Below are 22703 nucleotides of genomic sequence, written 5' to 3'. Positions count from 1 at the left end.
CAATAATGGACAGAAATGGATGGACTTGCAGTCTAAGGGAGATATCAAGAAGAGATCTCCAACACCACACAGAAGCATCAACTATTACAAAAAGATCCTTCTTCACCCAGATCCATCATGATCACATCCATCACTGACCCAGGAAAAGACATCCTTGAATAGATGAACCTTTGTTGGCAATGCATCACTTTTGAACATGCTGTGGAGGTTGGTCAGTTGAGCTCTTCTTTCCATGATGCTGTGAAAGTGCATCTTTCAATTTGCCAGCAAATTTGAAACTCACCATCACAGGCTGGAAAAGGTCAGTTTTCATTCCAGTCCCAAAAAAATAAAGTCTGACAAAGAATGCTCAAATCTATTTCCCAACAGGTGATGGGATCTCACACGCTAGTAAAGTAATTTCTGAATGTTCCAAGCTTTCAGCCAACTTTTGAACTCTGAACTTTCAGATGTTCAAGCTGGTTTTAGAAAGGCTCTTCACTTTCAGAGATCAAATGGTGTCATCCTGCTGGATCTGGAAAAAAGCAAGAATTTCTCCAGAAAAAATCATCTATTTCAGCTTTATTCTTCTAGTCCAGCGTTTGATGATGTGGATCACAATCAACTTAAAAATTATGGTGACAAGGGAACAGCCTTGACCACCTGACCTTTGCCTATTTGAACCAATCTGTTGTTCCAGATCCAGTTCTAACAGTTGAACTGGACCTGGAACAACAGACTGGTTCAAAACAGGTCAGGTGGGAGTATTCCATCTCTTTCAGAATTTTCACCCAGTTTATTTATCCATATGCAGTCAAGCATCATGAGGCTGGACTGGAAGTCAACAAAGCTGAAATCAAGATTTTCTGGAGAAATATCAATTTTCTATGATCCAGAGGATGTTGGCAATTTGATGGCTGGTTCCTCTGGAACTAAAAACCCTCTTGAACATCAAGAAAGTGGAGGTTCACATATTGCTTAAAAGCATTCAGAAAAGAATTTTGAGCATCCGGTTTATCATTTCATGGGAGATAGAGTGAAACAGTGAAACAGTTTCAGACATTTTTTGCATCCAAAATCTTTGGGATTGAATGAAAACTGAAATTTCCAGTCCTTCTTGGCCACTGCTGAGTTTTCCAAATTTGATGGCATATTCAAGTGCAGAGACATTAACATCGTCTTTCAAAGATCCATCTAGTTCAACTGGAATTCTGTCACCTCCAGTAGTTTGTATGGATGTGAGAGTTGGACTGTGGCCCACTTGACTTCACATTCCAGGATATCTTGAGGTCAGTGATTGAACCATTGTGATTATCTGGTCGTGAAGACTCTTTTGACATTTTTTCTGTGGACTGCCATCTCTTCTTAATATCTTCAGTCCTGTTAAAGGTCCATACCATTTGGGTGTTTATTCAAGGACTGATCTTTGCAGCTGAAACATTCCTTTGGTATCTCTGATTTTCTTGAGTTGATCTGGAAAAGTCCCCCATTCTGGGTTGTTTTCTCATTTCTTTGCATTGATCAGAGGATGAGATGGCTGGATGGCTTATCTCTTCTTGCTATTGGACGTGAACTCTGCATTCAGATGTTTATGATCTTTCCTTTTCTCCTTTGCATTTGCACTTTCTTCTTTTCACAGCTATTTGACAAGACTCCCCAGACAACCATTTTGCTTTTTTTTTGCATTTCTTTTCTATGGGAATCATAATGATCCTTGTCTCCTGAAATATGAAGCAGATCACAGAACCTCATCTGAGATAAAAAGTATCCAGGAATGGTTTAATTCTGTCCCTTCCTCCAAGCTATTAGGCCAGAGTCACTTATCACATTAGAAAATAGTTATCCTGAACATTAGGAAGACCAGAGTACAGAGATATGGGACCATTTCTATGGTTTAGAGACAACCCTGGATCCCAAAGGCATGAAAGTATAGGGAATGGTACATTGAATTGAACAGGGAACCTATTGCAGGACTGGTTATGGGACTGTGGGTGTTCTGAGGAGGTAAAACTGACTTTATCAAGGTCCTAGTTCCAATCCCCAGGGATTAAAAAAGCTTCAGTCCAGAGAGTTTGAGGGCAGCCTCCAGGTCCAATAGATCACACCTACTGGAATTTTCTGGAAGAAAATTAGAGGAAGGATGAAGTAAGTTGAGTCTAGAAGAAATTTAGTTGTACCTTGGGGATAAAGACATTAATGCACAATATCTTCAAGAGGCATAAAAATAAGAGGGATGAGCCAGTATAAACCCACAAGCTGGAATCTGGTTACCCAGGTCTGCCTTAGGGATTATAGGAACAAAAACATCCCTGAAAGTCCTCAGGTAGGGGAGGAGCAGTGGGTGGCATGACACACATGAGTCCCTAGGTTCTTTACAGAGATTTGGGCTAATTATGTCCAAGGTGTGAAGGAAAAGCCACAAGCTGGTGTGGGGAGTGGGAGTGTCTGATACCTGATCCACCAGACAACAGGACATTTGTAAAGAATGAGAAAAGGCAGGGAGAATGAGAAAGGGCAAATATAGGGAAGAGAGAGTAAAAGAGTGAGTGCAAATGACTTGATTTGGGCCAGAGGAGGGGGATCCAGTCAGGCTCACTGTTGTATTTCAGAGAGATCTGACTTTATGTGTAGCAGAGTGAGTGTGGTTGGGGATAAGCATCAAACCATAACAAGGATAAAAGGTCATTCAACAGCCCTCTTTGAATGGATTATTTGAATTGATTCAGCCCTTAGCCTGAAGTTACAAAGCAAAGTGAGTAAGTTATCTTTGTAGAGATGGAACCTGTACAGCCATTAACACCCTGTGGTACTCCACTGAGCTCATGGCAATTAGTCAAAACAAAGACAAGCAACAAATCCAGAAGGTGCCCCTATGGACTAAACCTGGGATACTCTCTGGGGCTCATTATCTGCTCTTTGAAAAAAAAAAAAAGCTTGGGAGAGGTTGTAAACTGCCAAAGAGCAGAAAGGCCAGGACAAAATAGGGCATCAGAACCTAGTGGGCCTATGAGCTCAGAGTTAGTGTGAGGTGGGAAGAGACTTGTTTTACAGGCTGTGAGAGCAGGACTTGATGCTGGGGATGGAAGGATTCTTCCATTCCAGCTACAGTTCAAAAGTTATCATGATACTTCCTCTAGGCAGAACCACAGACCCTTAACTAACTACAGCATTCTCAGGATCCCCATGGGGTTCTGGCAACAACAGACTGGACACTTGTGCTCTACTTTCCTGTACCCCACATGCCACCCACTCCTCCAGAAGCTGTACAACAAGGACAGTATAAAGAATACATCTGAGGCAGTCCAATAGAACCCCAAAGTGTATGAGGGTCACTGGGAGGACCAAGTGAGTGAACTGCACAAAGGGAGAAGCAGGTGTGAAAAAGGACCATAAGACTCGAGGTAAGAGTGATAAAGTAAATGGGGAGAGGGTGGTAACTGGGGAGATGAAAAAAGAATGAGGAAAGCGGAAGGAGAAATAGGTGTGAAAGTTACTGTTTCTGAGCCTGAGAGGGCAAAAAGAAGATAGCTTAAAGAATTTGACCACTTGTAGAAAGTCACTTTCATATTTGGAGCATGGAAATGTAGATTTGGGTTGGAGAATTGGAATGGAACAGTAGAAAGGTTAGAAAAGCACAATGGCATTTATAAGGAGCTATGGGCTCAGAATCTGGACAATGAGAGCAATTTTTATATAAGCAGACTGTAAAACAGCTCATGGAATTCAACAAATATATTTCATGTATAATGGAAAGATACCATTATTATAGGAGTGAAAAACATAAAAGATGATATGTCTTTATACAGCTCACAGAGTAGCAGGAAGGCATGGAAAGTGTTATAATAGTGCACTAGTTTATGCTAGAGGGATGAGTAAAGTTAAGAGAATAATAAGTGATTTGTTTGCAGTGAGTAATATATTAACATTAGCAGGTCTATGGGAACTGGTAGCAGATGAGTTCTTGTAAGAATAAATTGTTTCCTGAGATGGATAATGGAATGAAGATAGAAATCACTGTCCATGCATAGACATGGATTCTGAACCAGCATGCAGTATTCAGGATTAGGTTAAAGTCTTGGAGACTAGGCATAAAGGACTCTAACAGTTACCACCATACTTTAGAGATAGGAAGTCACTTGAAGCAGACTTTGAAGACCAAATATATCACTGAGAGATGTCTTAAAATTAATATAGTATAGTTCTTAAAATGTATAACCCACAAGGACCTACTATACAACACAGGAAACTCTGCTCAATATTATTTGTCAGGCTGGATGGGAGGGGAGTTTGGGGAAAATGGATACATGTATAGATATGGCTGAGTCTCTTTGCTATCCACCTGAAACTATCACAACATTGTTAATCAGCTATACTCCAATAGAAACTAAAAAGTTATTGCAAAAATTAATGTAGTATAGTTCTAAGCTTACTGGTGGCCAAAATCTGGATGGTGGAGCTTGGGGAATCTTGAAAATTCAGTAGTAGTATCTACTATTCCCTATATGTGGGCTGGCTTTCTGCCTACCTTACACTCCTGATAAGATTTGCAGGGTCCTTTTCCCCAGATTCTTCAGAGCAAAGCTAAATCCCATGGGTGTCCTCACAAAGACATAGTGTGAGAAAGAATCTGAATATAGTCTGAATATACGGAGTAGCAGAACTGATCCCCTACCTTGTATTCCAACTAGCCACAGATTTGAGACCAAAAATAGAGAGCTTATTACCAAAAGTTAGACTCTATAATTTACCAAATCATTTTTGTTCCCTGGATTGTTTTATTTCTCAATCCCACATGTGACACCCTTTTAAAAATATTTCTTATATGCCTAGGTCTTTGCATATTCAAATTTCATAACGTATCTGATTTGATCTCTTACTTTGTCATATGGATATACCACCAGCCTCCAGCAGATTCATTAGTTCTTGGCCCTGAAAATATCTCTTTCAGTACAGTCAAGGTTAATATGGAGACAAAGGGAGGTCTCTCAGGAAATGGAGGGACAATCATCACCTTGGAGAAAAGTCCAATCCCTTAGCCATTTCTTCCTACTGTGTTTTATCTCCTGTTACCTAACTTAACAGTTTCTCAAATTGGCCACTTCTAATTCTGTAGCATTCATCTGCAACTGAAGACCCTGTCTGACATAAATTTTTCAATACTGGCCTGGTAAGTAGCAAGGAGAATTTTACTGAGAACCCTATAGCCAGTCTTGGTCTGGATGCAACTGTAAATTGAGATTTGTTCATAATACTCTGCCATCTCTTTATGGCTGTGCCAATCTCTCCATTGGGCCAGCCTCAAATCTCCCCTATAACCAAATATCCCATACTCTATCTCTTTAGTAGCCTGCTGCTGCTGCTGCTGCTGCCAAGTCACTCCAGTCATGTCCAACTCTGTGCGACCCTATAGACAGCTGCCCATCAGGCTCCACTGTCCCTGGGATTTTCCAGGCAAGAACACTCCCCAATGCATGAAAGTGAAAAGTAAAAGTAAGTCACCAATATCCGACCTTAGTGACCCCATGGACTTTATCCTTTGGGATTTTCCAGGCAAAAGTACTGGAGTGGGGTGCCATTGCCTTCTCCGTTAGTAGCCTGAGCCACTTGTATTTCAAATGGCAGGGAACTAAGCTGGTAATGAGTGAAACTTGTCCTCTCCCAGAAAACATCGTTAAGTATTTATACACGTCTTTTGTTGATAATGTCCCCACTTTCAGTTTTGAATCACAGAAATAAATCTATAGAAAGAAAGATTTCAGTATGAGAAAAATGGAACTTATACTTGTCTTTGTAGTAATCTATCAGATATTTGAAGTAAAATATGGATAAAAAATGCCCTAAGAAAAATATTTATAAAAATGAGTGATGTGAGATGTGATTATTAGATATGTGTTTATGATCACCTGCATTTCTAAAGGGTGCAGATGTTTGTTTGTGTGCTGCATACTGAGGGAAGTTTCTGAACATCTGAGGAATATGTGTATGTGAAGAGGTAGACTTATTCATTGTCTGCAGATGTGTTTATGGAAAATGATTGAGTCTTTGTATTTACTTGGCTCTGATGGTGTAAAGCAGCAAAAGATTGGTTAAGGGCACTTGCCATTCACAATCTGTGGAGATGAGTGTATGTATGATAACAATATACTAATACATGGATGTACGGGTGTTTTTGTTCCACATGTATTTTCATGTGAATATGTGTATATATATCAGTACATTTTCAGAAGTGCTTCCATCTTAGGGAATGAGCATTTTGTATATCTCTTCATTGTTGAGTGTTTGCATGAGTATGCATTACATTTTGTTTAAATACATGCTAATTTAATATGCATCAGCCTCAAAAATACCTCTGTCCATGAATAAACTTTTTTTTACATGAGTATATGAAAGTGTATGTGTTTCCGTATATCAGTATGAATAAACATGTATGAGTGCATATGTATATGTCTGTGTTATGTGTGGGCATGTACATTGATTACCAGATGTGAGTGTCCTTTTGTGTGTGAATAGTGTAAATGGGAGATGATATAAGTGCTTCTTGTATACTTGCTAGGTATGTATGAGAAGACTTTCACAATTCTGAAAGTTCAGCTGGTAAAGAATTCGCCTGCAATATGGGAGACCTGGGTTCAACCCCTGGGTTGGAAAGATCCCCTGGAGAAGGGAACAGCTTCCCACTCCCCATTCTGGCCTGGAGAATTCCGTGGACTATATATAAAGTCCATGGGGTGGCAAAGAGTTGAACACAACTGAGCAACTTTCACTTACTTTCATTCCTCAGTGGATTTGACAAATATGGTGACTTAAATATCCCCACAACAGAAACATGTCCCAAGCATATTTCTACCTTACATCTATCAAGCATAACCCATTACCTGAACTGTTTTAATGAATAGGGATGTTCCGTGAAAATGTATGGTATATATCAGGAACCTTCATTCTCCTGATTGCAAGCTCTGATACTTGCAAGCTCCATCTAGTGGATAGAGAGGCAGAGAACCCAAGAAACAGGAAGGGAAGGTGTGAACTAGAAATAGGTTGGGAAGAAAGCACTCCACTGAAGGAAAGAATAACATTTTGGAGAAACTTAGTTCTGCATTAGGAGTGGATAGGAAGATTTTGAGAAAGATGATAATTATGGAATAATAAAATCAAGTGGGCATTTCAGAAAGAGTGATCAAATCCAGAAGAAAATTTAGAGAAACAGAATTGCAGAAGTGCAAAATAGTAGTATAAGACTTATGAATCAAATTTATTTGCAGCTTAATATAAACTATTAATAGAAGGGCTCCGTAGGTGGCACAGTGGTAAAGAATTCACCTGCCAATGCAGGAGACACTAGAGATGTGGGTTTGATCCCTTAGTTGTGAAGATCCCCTGGAGGAGGAAATGACAGAAGCCTACTCCAGTATTCCTGCCTGTAAAATTCCATGGACAAAGGAGCCTGGTAGGCTACAGTCCATGGGGTCGCAGAGTTGGACACGATTGAGCACACTGAACACCCACAAGTAAGTTAGAAACTGGAATCACTATAATGAATAAAATAACCAGATTATCTTGAGGAAGTAAGAGTTCATTGAGAAGGAAAGCATAGAAAGAAATATTAATAACTGAGAATATTGGGAATACCAGACCACCTGACCTGCCTCTTGAGAAACCTATATGCAGGTCAGGAAGCAACAGTTAGAACTGGACATGGAACAACAAACTGGTTCCAGATAGAAAAAGGAGTACGTCAAGGCTGTATATTGTCACCCTGCTTATTTAACTTCTATGCAGAGTACATCATGAGAAATGCTGGGCTGGAAGAAGCACAAGCTGGAATCAAGATTACCAGGAGAAATATCAATAACCTCAGATATGCAGATGACACCACCCTTATGGCAGAAAGTGAAGAGGAACTAAAGAGCCTCTTGATAAAAATGAGAGAGGAGAGTGAAAAAGTCGGCTTAAAGCTCAACATTCAGAAAACGAAGATCATGGCATCTGATCCCGTCACTTCATGGGAAATAGATGGGGAAACAGTGGAAACAGTGTCAGACTTTATTTTTGGGGCCTCCAAAATCACTGCAGATGGTAATTGCAGTTCTGAAATTAAAAGATGCTTACTCCTTGGAAGGAAAGTTATGACCAACCTAGATAGTATATTCAAAAGCAGAGACATTACTTTGCCAACAAAGGCCCATCTAGTCAAGGCTATGGTTTTCCCAGTAGTCATGTATGGATGTGAGAGTTGGACTGTGAAGAAAGCTGAGCACCGAAGAATTGATGCTTTTGAACTGTGGTGTTGGAGAAGACTCTTAAGAGTCCCCTGGACTGCAAGGAGATCCAACCAGTCCATTCTAAAGGAGATCAGTCCTGTGTGTTCTTTGGAAGGACTGATGCTAAAGCTGAAACTCCAGTACTTTGGCCACTTCATGCAAAGAGTTGACTCATTGGAAAAGACTCTGATGGTGGGAGAGATTGGGGGCAGGAGGAGAAGTGGACGACAGAGGATGAGATGGCTGGATGGCATCACTGACCTGACTGATGGACATGAGTTTGAGTGAAGTCCGGGAGTTGGTGATGGACAGGGAGGCCTGGCATGCTGCAATTCATGGGGTCACAAAGAATCGGATATGACTGAGCAACTCAACTGAACTGAACTGAGAATGTTAGAGACTGTATTAGGAAATGTGCCAGAGTGTGACAGGAGAGGGTAAGTAATCTATCCTGGATCCTGGGAGAAAAGGTGGTCTCCAGGGTTCCGCAGGGGAGAGAGGAACAGTATCTGTGTTGGAACTTCATGATATATATGAGGCATGATGATAGAGAGAGAGAAGAAAATTGCACTTATGTATTGTATTTTTAAAGGTGTGAAAGTCAGTGACATACCTGAGGAGTCCCAGTAGGGCTGGAAGGCTAAAACGGATGAGTAGAAATAAATAGAATTGGATTAAACAGTAAACGTTGTTTGGGGCCAGATGGTAAAGCAGTTTTGGACTCTGTTTTAAAGCAGGAGAAAACCAGATGGATTTGAGGAAAGACATCACAGCCACATTATCAGACAGCAAATTGGAAATAACACTGTGAGATTTGTATGGTGGAAAGGATTAAAAAGAAGAATTGGTAGTAGGGAAACCAATGGAGATAAGTGCAAATATAAGCCTCAGCAAAGACCACAACATTGTTGATGAGTGAATGAATTGGATTAGGGAGAAATATTTGATATGAAACAATGGAGCTTACCAAGTAATTGAGTTACTCATTTGATAAAAGAATCTATCTGAAAAAATAAAATATTAGGCTTAAGGCCAAAGTCATCTTTGAATTCCTATCCTCCATCCAGTATTAGTCCCTTTTCCACAGCTGTTACTACTCTAATCAAATCAATTGAATGCAAATCCTTCCACAGCTTCTAGGCATTTAAGTACAAATGTAGCTATCAGGGAGACAGAGTACTTTAAGAGGGTTTTAAACTGATGCCATTGTATAGAAATCACTATACATTTTTTAACTCAACAATATATTTTCTTTCTTAACTATTAAGATTATTATTCACCATGACCATCTCCCTGATTAATTAGTTATCGGAAACTAATTAATTGAAGAATTATAAAGAACTCTGCTTTTTTCCTTTTGCAAACAAAAATCTTTTTTATGCCTCCTTATGCATATGAGAGTCGTTCTGTCTGGTTAGTATATCAAAAACTAGAACTGCCAAATAAAGTTCTTATTTTAGTGAGTTCTGCCAAATTGCTCTCCAAAAGGGCCACACAGTTTTATAGTCTTGCAGCCTTGATTAACAGCCAGGCCCTTAATCTTTTCCAGAATATAATTTTATCAGATTTTATGATTTATTCCATGTGATGGGTAAGAAAAGTTTTATTATTTTGAAAATGTGTATTATTTTTGTAACCATTGGAACTGATTTTATTGTACATTTGTTCAGTATTTGTATTTATTTTTATAAGAAAAAAATCATATTTTGCCAAATTTGATGTTAGATTACTCATCTCTCTTATTTGTAGTTTTTAAATGTATTTCAAATTCTAAACTTCATTCAGTAATGTAAGCTGCAAATATTGTTCCATTTAGGGACACTCTGTTCCATTGTTCCCTAATCTTTTAACCTCATATAAAATACCATGGTTATATTAGATTTTGTTGTTGTTGTTGTTGTGGAATTTTTTATTTTAAGATGAATCATGACATCTAACCTCTTAAAATTTTAAGTTGGTAACTGTATGCACAATGTTGTACAGAAGATTTCCAGAACCTGTCATCTTGCATAACTGAAACTTTTTATTCATTAAACAGAATTTTGCCCCTCTCCCAGCAACCGCCATTCTCCTCTTTGTTTCTATGAGTTTGACTACTTATATACTTCGTATAAGTGAAATCATGCAGTATTTGTCCTTCTGTGACAGGCTTATTTCACTTAGCATACTGTCTCCAGGTCCATCCATGTTGTTGTATATAGCAAGTCATCCTTCATTCTTAAGGCTGAATAGCCTTCCTTGTGGGCTTCCCTAATGACCCAGTGATTAAAAAAAAATCTGCCTGCTATGCAGGAGACACAGGGTTCAATCCCTGCATCAAGAAAATCCCCTGGAGAAGGAAATGGTTAACTGCTCCAGTATTCTTGCCTGGGAAAACCCATGGACAGAGGAACCTGGCAGGCTACAGTCCACGAGGTCGCAAAAAGTCAGACACGACTCAGTGACTAAATAACAACAATGGAAACAGCCTTCCCTGCGTGTTTACCATATTTTCTTTATTCATTTATCCACTGATTGACATTTAGGTTGTTTCCATATATTGACTATTGTGAATAGTGCTCCAAGGAACATGGGGATGCAGATACCTTTTGAGATTCTGATCTCAATATTTTGAATATATACCCCCAAACAGATTAAATGGATCATTTAGCAATTTCATTTTTAAATTTTTAAGGAACACTGTACTGTTTTCTTTGGTGACTGCACCATTTCACATTCCCAGTAACAGTGTACAAGGTTTTCAATTTCTTCATATCCTTGCCAACTCCTATCTTTTTTTAAAAAAAAAATTATAGTCAACTTAACAAGTGTGAGGTTATTATATAATTAAGATTTTATTTATATTTCTTTGATTATTACTGATGTTGAGTATCTTTTCATGAACCTGTTGACCATTTGTATGTAATCTTGGGAGACTCATTTCCCTTTTTATTTATTTATTTATTTTTAAGCCTTGAATCATTTATTTTTTTATTTAACTTTACAATATTGTATTGGTTTTGCCATATATCAAAATGAATCTGCCACAGGTATACATGTGTTCCCCATCCTGAACCTTCCTCCTCCCTCCCCATACCATCCTCTGGGTCGTCCCAGTGCACCAGCCCCAAGCATCCAGTATTGTGCATCAACCTGGACTGGCGACTCGTTTCATATATGATATTATACATATTTTTCCATTCTCCCAAATCATCCCACCCTCTCCCTCTCCCACAGAGTCCAAAGATCTATACATCTGTGTCTCTTTTGCTGTCTCGTATACAGGGTTATCAGAGAATTTACTCTTGCCTAGAAAATCCCATGGACGGAGGAGCCTGGTTGCAGTCCATGGGGTCACTAGGAGTTGGACACGACTGAACGACTTCACTTTCACTTTTCACTTTCATGCATTTGGCAACCCACTCCAGAATTCTTGCCTGGAGAATCCCAGGACAGGGGAGCCTGGTGGGCTGCCGTCTATTTCACAGAGTCGGACATGACTGAAGCGACTTAGCAGCAGCAGCAGCAGCATACAGGGTTATTGTTACCATCTTTCTAAATTCCATATATATGCGTTTGTATACTGTATTGGTGTTTTTCTTTCTGGCTTACTTCACTCTGTATAATAGGCTCCAGTTTCATTTCATTAGAACTGATTCAAATGTATTCTTTTAATGGCTGAGTAATACTCCATTGTGTATATGTACCACTGCTTTCTTATCCATTCATCTTCCATGTCCTGGCTATTATAAACAATGCTGCAGTGAACATTGGGGTACATGTGTCTCTTTCAATTCTGATTTTCTCAGTGTGTATGCCTAGCAGTGGGATTGCTGAATCATAAGGCAGTTTTATTTCCAGTTTTTAAAGGAATCTCCACACTGTTCTCCATAGTGGCTGTACTAGTTTGCATTCCCACCAATAGTGTAAGAGGGTTCCCTTTTCTCCACACCCTCTCCAGCATTTATTGCTTGTAGACTTTTGGATCACAGCCATTCTAACTGGCATGAAATGGTACCTCATAGTGGTTTTGATTTGCATTTCTCTGATAATGAGTGATGTTGAGCATCTTTTCATGTGTTTGTTAGCCATCTGTATGTCTTCTTTGGAGAAATGTCTGTTTAGTTCTTTGGCCCATTTTTTGATCAAGTCATTTATTTTTCTGGAATTGAGCTATAGGAGTTGCTTCTATATTTTTGAGATTAGTTGTTTGTCAGTTGCTTCATTTGCTATTATTTTCTCCCATTCTGAAGGCTGCCTTTTCACCTTGCTAATAGTTTCCTTTATTGTGAAGAAGCTTTTAAGTTTAATTAGGTCCCATTTGTTTATTTTTGCTTTTATTTCCAATATTCTGGGAGGTGGGTCATAGAGGATCCTGCTGTGATGTATGTCGGAGAGTGTTTTGTCTGTGTTCTCCTCTAGGAGTTTTATAGTTTCTGGTCTTACGTTTAGATATTTAATCCATTTTGAGTTCATTTTTGTGTGTGGTGTAGGAAAGTGCTCTAGTTTCATTCTTTTACAAGTGGTTGACCAGTTTTCCCAGCACCACTTGTTAAAGAGATTGTCTGTAATCCATTGTATATTCTTGCTTCCTTTGTCACATTTCCCATTTTTAAAATGGAGTTATTCCTTTTTTTTCTGTTGAGCTGTAGAAACTCTTTATGTATTTTAGATATTAGATATATCAGATATATGATTTAAAAATATCCTCTTCCATTTTATAGGTTACCTTTCTACCCCACTGATTGTTTCCTTCACTACACGGGAGTTTTTCAGTTTTTTAATGCCACTTTTCAATTTTGCTTTTGTCACATGTGCTTTCAGTGTCATACTCAAGAAATTATCACCAATTCCTATGTCATGAAGCTTTCCCCTTATATTTTCATCTAGTAGTTCCTGGTCTTACGTTTAAATCTCTAAACCTTTGTGAGTTGATTTTTGTTTGTAGTATAAAATCAAGTACAATTTAATATTTTGTATCTGAATACATTTGTTAAGATCTGATTTGGATTATTTGAATTTAAAATGCTTATGACATCCAAGTAGAGATTTGGGTGAGTAAATATAGAATGATCTGGGGATATATTTATGATTCATCAATTTATAAAATTTAGTTGAACTCTGGAGGAATGTCACTGAGGAAAAAGGAAATAGCCAAATAAAGATTCTCAAAAATACCAGTGTATAAATTGGATGGGAAAGGGCATGGAGAACTAAGAATATAATTTCTGAGAGGTAGAATTAAAAAGAAAAGAAGTGTTTCATAAGAGCCAAAGTTCATTGAGAAATACATCAGTTTAGGAAATTTAAGTGCCCCTAGATTTAGTAACAAAGAAGTAATGGATGACTAATGAGAGCAGTTAAAGTGAATTGAAATGTGTGTTGAGGCAGCACAGAAGTCAGATTGCCTGGGCCTGGGAGGAGTAGAATACATGTTTAGGGACTTCCCTGGTGTCCAGTGGCTAACACTCCATACTCACAATGCAGGGAGCCTGGGGTTCAATCCCTGGTCAGAGAACTAGATCCCACATGCTGCAACTAAGATCCTGCATAGCCGAATGTATTTAAAAAAGAAAAAAAGAAAACGTGCTCATAGGAGTATAGACCCCCCTTATGGGTGTTTTCCGTTAAAGGAGGGAGCAAATTAGGAAAAAAGCTACAGTGAAAAACAGAGTTGAGGAAAATGGGAAAATAATTTAAAGAGAGAATCAGAGCTTTGTGGACAGCTATAGGAAACGCTCCAAGGCAAGGGATGACTGTGGCATAGATACTAGAATGAGTATGTGTATGTGTGCCTGGGACAGGAGAGGGAGGGCCAGGCAGTTTTAGAAAGCCTTATGCAAATGTGTCATAAGGTTAAATAAATCTTTCTAATCCATTTTCAGTTTCCAGAGTTCAAAGTGGGATCCTGAAGTATGTCAACATTCCTCACCCACTCAACTCCCAATGCCAGCACTTCGATGGCCCCCACCTTCCTGTTGGTGGGCCTGCCAGGCCTATCAGCTGTACCTCCTGGTGGGCAGTACCCCTCATCACTGTCTACCTTCTGTCTGTCCTGGGCAATGGTGCTATCCTCTGGATCATTGCCCTGGAGCCCACATTGCACCGCCCAAGGTACTTCTTCCTCTTCCTGCTCAGCATGTCTGATGTTGGCTTGTCCACAGCCCTGATGCCCACCCTGCTGGGTCTTGCCTTTGCAAATACTCATGCTGTCTCTGCCTCAGCCTGCCTCCTCCAGATGTTCTTTGTCCATGTCTTTTCTGTCATGGAGTCCTCTGTCTTACTCGCCATGGCCTTGGATCGGGCACTGGCCATTTGCCGCCCTCTCCACTACCCAACACTCCTCACCAATGGTGTCATCAGCAAGATCTGTGTGGCCATTGCTTTCCGATGCCTGGGTCTCCACCTGCCCCTGCCATTCCTCCTGGCCCACATGCCTTACTGCCGTCCACAGGTCCTGACCCATTCTTACTGCTTGCACCCAGATATAGCCCGTTTGGCCTGCCCTGGAGGTGGGGGAGCAGTCTACAGCCTCTTTGTGGTCCTGTCTGCCATGGGCTTGGATCCTCTGCTTATTTTATTCTCCTATGGCCTAATTGGCAGGGTGTTGCAAGGTTTGGGATCCAGTGAGAATCGCTGGAAGGCTGGCCAAACCTATGCTGCCCACCTCTCTGCTGTGCTTCTCTTCTATGTGCCAATGGTCCTCCTGGCTCTCATTGATCATCTCAGGATGCCAATCCCTCAGCCTGCCCGTACTCTTCTCTCCTATGTCCACTTCCTGCTTCCCCCATTGATAAACCCTATTCTCTATAGTGTCAAGATGAAGGAGATTAGAGAGAGAATCCACAAGAGATTGCAGCCCAGGAAGGTGGGTTGTGCTTAGTGAGAAGGATGTGTCCTCCATATTTGTTGGTTACCTGACACAAAGGTTTCCATGACTGAGAACTCAGTTTATCATGCATAAAATGTCATTCAGGTACACAAAAGTCCATGTACATGGATGTACATTTCTGTCCCTTGAAGTGTTCATGTGCATATTGATGAAAGTTTATGAGCCCTAGAGAAGGGGAGTGGTCTATTGTGAGCCCCTATTAACATCACATCCATGGCCCAGAAACAGTCAGAATCTAAGTCTTGTCACAACCATTCAGGTTGTTAGGAGTGTATGTTTTCTGCATGTCCATCAGAATTCCTGTTACCATTATTCTCAAATTTTCATCAATTTTATTAGTGATGAATTTTACTTTACATCAGATTTTCCTAATAGAAACAGTGTCTTTCACATATCTGTAGGCTATTTTGTTTCTTCCTCTATGAATAGTCTCTTCAAAAAGCCTTCATCCATTTTTCTACTGGATTGTTTATGGTTTTAAAAACAAATGTGCAAGAAATCCTTCATATAAAATCCTTTTTATACCTTTGCCAATATAATATTTGCCTTTTTCATTATTTAAGCAACCAAATCTCAAGTAAATACAGTTTTACATGATCAAATCCACTTTTATATATCTTTATAATTTTTGTTTTTCATGTGTTGCTTTTAAAACAAGTGTCTGTAACTTGTTCTGCACATATTCTCTTAAACCTGTTTTAAAAGAACTGTTATAATGACTTTTCTTTCTAAGTCCAATTTTATGTTAACAAGGTAATTATGTACTCATAGTAGCATCATCTATTACATACATTCTCTTTTTCTCACTGAAATAAAAAACTATGTATGTCATATTTTTGGATTCCCTGGTGGGTCAGATGGTAAAGAATCTACCTGTAGTGCAGGTGAGCTGGTTCGATCCCTGGATTGGGAATATTCCCTGGTAAAGGGAATGGCAACCCACTCCAGGATTCTTGCCTAGAGAATCCCATGAAAAGAGGAGCTTAGCAGACTATAGTCCATGGGGTCGAAAAGACTCAGACATGACTGACTAAGCAGCATATATGTCATATTTTAGGTGTGTGTATGGATATGGACTTTGCTTTAGAAATCTTCTTATGGAGTATGATATATATATATGAAAAAGCTGGCTTAAAACTCAACATTCAAAAAATGAAGATCTTGTCATCTGGTCCCTTCACTTCTGGGCAAATAGATGGGGAAACCATGGAAACAGTGAGAGACTTTCTTTCCTTGGGCTCCAAAATCACTGCAGATGGTGACTGCAGCTATGAAATTATAAGACGCTTGCTCTTTGGAAGAAAAGCTATGGCAAACCTAAACAGCATATTAAAAAGCAGAGACACCACTTTGCTGACAAGGGTCTATATAGTCAAAGCTATTGTTTTTCCAGTATCATGTATGGATGTGAGAGTTGGACCATAAAGAAGGCTGAGCACTAAAAAATGGATGCTTTCAAACCGTGGTGCTAGAGAAGACTCTTGAGAGTCCCTCAGACAGCAAAGGAGGTCAAACCAGTCAATTTTAAAGGAAATCAACCCTGAATATTCATTGGAAGGACTGATGCTGAAGCTCCAGTACTTTGGCCACCTGATGCAAAGAGCTGACTCTTTGAAAAAGACTCTGATACTGAGAAGGGGATGACAGAGGATGAGATGGTTGGATGGCATCATCAACTCAATGGACATGAGTTTGAGCAAACTCTAGGAGTCGGTGATGGACAGGGAGGCCTGGTGTGCTGCAGTCCATGGGGTCACAGAGTCGGACAAACCTGAGCAACTGGACAACAATATATATATGTGTGTCATATATGTTCACATATCACTGATCTGTTAGACCAGCCTCATAGTGTGATTTGGTTAATATGTGGTGTAAAGTGATCCTCTTTCAAAAGCAATTAAAAACTCTGAAATTCTAACAAGAACTACATTTTTAGTAGATTAAATATAAACAAATCAGCATTCATGATTAATTTCCACATCCAACAATTTATGTATTTCATTTATTAAGAACATTTCTACACTTTTCAATAAAATTATTCACTTTATTTAAGTCTATTTCTATGTAGTTTTTAAAATGTATGATTGTGTTGCTATTATAAATAAAACATTATCCCATTTCTCTTTCTGTGTGTGTGTGTGTGTGCTCAGTCATACTCAAGGACTGTAGCCTGCCAGGCTTCTCTCTCCATGGGTTTCCCCAGGCAGGAATACTGGAGTGGGTTGTCATTTCCTACTCCAGGGGATCTTCCCCACCCAGGAATCAAACCCATGTCTCTCGAGTCTCCTTCATTGGCAGGCAGGTTCTTTACCACTAGCACCACCTAGGAAGCCCTTAATATATAATCACCTTGGGTAGTAAGGAGGAAAACTTTCTGTGGCCTGCATGGGGATTGAACCCAGGACCTTGGTGTTAATAGCACCAAACTCTAATCAACTGAGATAATTGGCCATTTCTATCTCCACATATATATTGCTAGATTTAGAAAAACATTTTTTTATCTTGCATTAGTATGTACTTTACCAAATTATCACAAAATTTTAGGACCATTTAAAAATTTTTGTATTTTATTTGTATTTATTAATAGCATTCATAAGTAAAAAGAGATGATAGGTAATGTTCCCCTAATATTCATATAAATTATTTTATTTTCTTATTTTATTAAATTCATTGGAATGTCCAACCTGTTATGAAAGTTTAAGAGTGAACAAAAAATGTTGTTTCTCATTTTATTTAAATGGCATTAGTGTTTCACTTACTGGCACTGCTAGATGGTTGACTGCTAGATCTTTGAATAAACTTTATAACACTTAAATAGTTCATTTATGTTGCATTTTTTTAAATTTTTAATAAGCTTACTTAATGAATCCTATTGGAGAAGGCAATGGCATCCCACTCCAGTACTCTTTCCTAAAAAATGGATGGAGGAAAAAAATTTCCTTAATGAAAGCTGGTAGGCTGCAGTCCATGGGGTTGCTAAAGTCAGACACGACTATTAAATCACTTTTCACTTTTGCATTGAGGAGGAAATGCAACCCACTCCAGTGTTCTTGCCTGGAGAATCCCAGGGACGGGGACAATAATAACAAAGTTCTACTTTAGCATAGTAGTAGCAATGAATCCTATTAAATGCATTTTCAGCATTCACTAACACAATAATAATTCTCTACTTTAATATGTTGAGCAGTTGAAACATCCTTGTTACTTGTGATTACAGAAGAACACATTTTAAATGAAAAGTGAAAAAATCAAATTTTCAGATCAAATCCACAAGATAAGAATACACAGTGATATATTAGAACATATTCTAGGAATACAGAAACAGTTTATAGCCTCATATTTTATCAAACTATTTTTTAAGATATACTATATATTCTCTTAGTAAACTAATTAGATGTCAGTCTCTCAATTTCATGGAGAAGGCAACGGCACCCTACTCCAGTACTCTTGCCTGGAAAATCCCATGGATGGAGGAGCCTGGTAGGCTACAGTCCATGGGGTCACAAAGAGTTGGGCACAACTGAGTGACTTCACTTTCACATTTCACTTTCATACATTGGAGAAGGAAATGGCAACCCACTCCAGTATTCTTGCCTGGAAAATCCCAGGGACAGAGGAGCCTGGTGGGCTGCCGTCTCTGGGGTCGCACAGAGTCAGACACGACTGATGATGGAACTTAGCAGCAGCAGCAGCAGCAGCTCTCAATTTCATGAATGAGAATACTGAGGGTGAGATTTTAAGAATGCCCCAGGTCTATAAAATTAGTTACTAAACAGAATTTATTTTCAGATTTGCCTTAATTCAAAACCCCTGCTACAAAATACTCTTTTAAAATTATTGAATGGAAAATAGCTTGGTCTTGAAGAACAATGATGAGGTCTCTGAGAAACTTTTTTTTTTTTTTCCCCAAAGCCCATTCTTTCCTCCTCCCTGGAACACCAACCTCCATCTTCCCATTTCTTTACCGAGAGTAGAATGTTGGATATAAAGAATGTGGAGTCACATTGGCCTGGCTGAGTCCTCAGTCCATTATTCCTGAGTGATTTGGCACTAGCTGTTCCATGTTTGTAAAATAGGTGCAATAAGGATTTCATGCAGTCAAGTCTCTGTATCATAGTGTCTGAACATATAAAATATTCAATAAATGATAGTTTTGTGGAATTAATCATGGAAATTAAAATAACTATATTTAAACTTCATATGAATATTTAATCTGAATAAAGAATTTTACAGTTGGAAGTTTCTTTAAGTTCCTACCACCTCATTGTATACACGAAACTACTGAAAGCATTTGAATGGCCCTTTGTAACTTGGTGGTAGATGAGCTAAATGCAGAATCACTGACTGCCTCCATGTTTTTATTACTTTACTAAGAGATGGGACGGAGAAGGCAATGGCACCCCACTCCAGTACTCTTGCCTGAAAAATCCCATGGATGGAGGAGCCTGGTGGGCTGCAGTCCATGGGGTGGCTAAGAGTTGGACACAACTGAGCAACTTCACTTTCACTTTTCACTTTCACGCATTGGAGAAGGAAATGGCAACCCACTCCAGTGTTCTTGCCTGGAGAATCCCAGGGATGGCAGAGCCTGGTGGGCTGCCATCTATGGAGTCGCACAGAGTCGGACACGACTGAAGCAACTTAGAGAGAGACAGAAGAGATGGGAGCAAAGAGCTCTTCATTTCACAGCAGGGCCTCAACTGCTGTCCCCTGGCTCTCACTCTCTCCTCACCACTGGCCACACCCACATCAATCCTGTAACATCTTTGGTTTTCAGGGCTCACTATTACCATTCATAGCACTGTTCTCTCTCTGAAAATCATTCCACACCAACCTGAATGATAAGTTTCAGGAAGAACTTAAATGTTCTTTGTCCTCTCAACAGCACATATGGGGATAGAGATATTAATAAGAACTTCTGGAACCATAATTTGTTCTCTAATGTTTATTACACTTTTATGCTAGCCATTTTACCCACACCCTTCCATTTAGACTATTCTTTTAGTTCAAATTGAGATACACCTGCCAAGCATATACAATGGATGAAGTATTTCATCTTGAAGAGACTTTTAAATTTGAATCATTCATAACTCTTTCCTTGTGTAAATTCACAAGGCATCAATGAGAGAGATGTATGAATGTTGATGATGTATGTAGGTCTCCATCTTTTGTGCCCCAAGGATTTCCTCCTACACTTTCCCTCCAAATTGGCTTTGGCAAAAGACACACTCTCTAGGTTTCCTTTTCACATTATCCCAGGAAAGTATTTTGTATTTTTCAGTCATTAATGTACACACCAACCACCTAGAATCTTGTTAAAAGACAGATTCTGACTTAGTAGGCTTGAAGAAGGATGAGATCCTATGATTCTTATTATTTCCCAGATGCTGCTGAGGCATATCAGTGCACCACCCTTTGGTTAGCAAGGAAGAAAACTTACTTAGACAAACCTAATCACATTGGAAAGGATTTAATGTAAATCACAAGGAGGAATCAAATGCCAAGAGGCAAATATAAAGATGCTAAATGGTCCAGAATCTTGCAGAATTCTCCCATTTATAGTTGAATTCCTACTTACAAGCTTCTCTGAGGTTAGATGTCTTCTTTACTCTTTTACCTGAGGATAGATGGCCTCAGTCTCCCCCAACAACAACAACAGGATCACTACCTACTTTATAAATTGTAAGCCTCTTCTTCCTTAATATCAAAAGCTGTGGTGTGTGACATCCATGATAGATATTAATTGATTACTTAATTAATTAATATAATTAAGGACTCTAAAGTAAATGGAAGCAGCTCCTATTTGAAAGAAACATTGTCCTACTCCTGAGACAATTTGATGTAGAGAAAATGGAACTTCCACCTTTGCCTCATCATTTAGACTTCAGACCCAGTTTTTCCAATTTTTCCAGAACCTTCACTCTAATCTGCTGAGTTTTTACACAATACAAGATGGGATTCATCAAGGGTGGTACCAGCAAGAATGCATCAGCCATCAGAATCATAGCCACAGGGGGTGTATGCTTGGGAAAGCGATGCATGAGAGCCAAGGTGATGATGGGCACATAGAAGATGAGCACAGCGCAGATGTGGGACACACAGGTGTTAAGAGCTTTAAGCCATTCCCTGTGAGATGCAATACCCAATACAGTCTTCAGAATAAACACATAGGAGACAACAATTAACATACTGTCTGACATCATACAGAGTGCAACAAACAGACCGTAGTAGAAGTTAACTCTATTGTCAGAGCACGCCAGATTCATGACGTCCTGGTGGAGGCAGTAAGAGTGGGATAACAGGCGTTTATTACAGTATTTGAGTCTCTTTAAAGTGAAAGGGAGGGGAAGAACTAGGAGAATGCTTTTAAAAGCAAATGCTAACCCAATGTGCAAAACTCTGGAGCTAGTAAGGATGGAGCGGTATCTCAGGGGGTTGCAAATTGCTACAAAGCGATCAAAAGACATGATCAGGAGTACCGAGGACTCCATGTCTGTGAATCCATGGATGAAAAATTCCTGAGCAATGCAGGCATCAACAGAAATCCCCATGGCATTGAACAAAAAGATCCTCAGCATGGTGGGAAGAGAAGAGAAGGACAGGCCCAGGTCCGATAATGCCAGCATGGAGAGGAAATGGTACATGGGCTCATGCAGAGAAGGCTCTGTCCTGATGACAAATAGAATGGTGGTTTCCCAGGATAGCCATGAGGTACATGAGGCAGACAGGGATGGAGATCCAAATGTGCACACCCTCAAGCCCTGGGATCCCCATCAACAGGAATGTGGAGACTGCAGCTTCTGAGGCATTGAGAGGAAGCATCATAAATAGGTCTCTTACATACTGCTCCTGGTAGATAAATAATCAAATTATTATTCTCAGTTATGTTTACTGAACACAACTCACTTTAGTTGTCAGTTAAATTAAACACAGTTCACATTTAGGTATCAAGAAATAATGTTATATAACTTTTTCTATATAAAGAAAAATAAGGAGTAAATTTAAATAGATTCATTTTTATCTAAGACCTTTATACCCTTCAAATCTATCTTTATTCCTTATATACTTCTAAACAACTCTATAGAAGTGTGTCTGTGCACGCTAGGTCTCTTCAGTCATGTCCGACTCTTGGCAACCCTATGGACAGTAGCATGTCAGGCTCCTCTGTCCATGGAATTCTCCAGGCAAGAATACTGGAGTAGGTTACCATGCCCTTCTCCAGAGGATCTTCCCAATCCAAGGACTGAACCAGAGGGTCTTCTGTCTCTTTCATTGGCAGGTGGGTTCTTTACCACTAGTGCCATCTAGGAAGCCCATCTATAGAACTAGTAGAATGCTTTAATAACTTTTCTTTTTTCTTCTTTTTAAGCCACCATGTTTGGAGGTTTATGAATCAAGTAAACTAAATTGTGGAAAATTCTGAAAGAGATGGGAATACCAGACCACCTGACCTTCCTCTTGAGAAACCTGTATGCAGGTCAGGAAGCAACAGTTAGAACTGGACATTGAACAACAGACTGGTTCCAAATAGGAAAAGGAGTACATCAAGGCTGAATATTGTCACCCTGCTTATTTAACTTCTATGCAGAGTA

The 22703-nt window shown here is 39.4% G+C and overlaps 2 protein-coding genes across 2 annotated transcripts; one reads left to right on the top strand and one right to left on the bottom strand.

The window, feature by feature from the left end:
* Positions 1-14134: 14134 nt before the first annotated feature.
* OR51S1 (olfactory receptor family 51 subfamily S member 1) lies at positions 14135-15102 on the top strand. Its single transcript, XM_005906027.2, is given in 2 exon segments — positions 14135-14228; positions 14231-15102. Coding segments are annotated over 2 exon segments (966 nt in total).
* A 5882-nt stretch (positions 15103-20984) lies between these two features.
* On the bottom strand, positions 20985-21924 carry LOC102281792 (olfactory receptor 51A7-like). Its single transcript, XM_070383178.1, is given in 2 exon segments — positions 20985-21801; positions 21803-21924. Coding segments are annotated over 2 exon segments (900 nt in total). The 5' UTR covers positions 21886-21924.
* Between the last annotated feature and the right edge of the window lie 779 nt (positions 21925-22703).

The sequence above is a fragment of the Bos mutus genome, chromosome 15 (genome assembly GCF_027580195.1).
Source record: "Bos mutus isolate GX-2022 chromosome 15, NWIPB_WYAK_1.1, whole genome shotgun sequence".
NCBI lineage: Eukaryota > Metazoa > Chordata > Mammalia > Artiodactyla > Bovidae > Bos > Bos mutus.
Note: the sequence above shows the minus strand (reverse complement) of the source record. Positions and strands in the feature narration are given on the sequence as shown.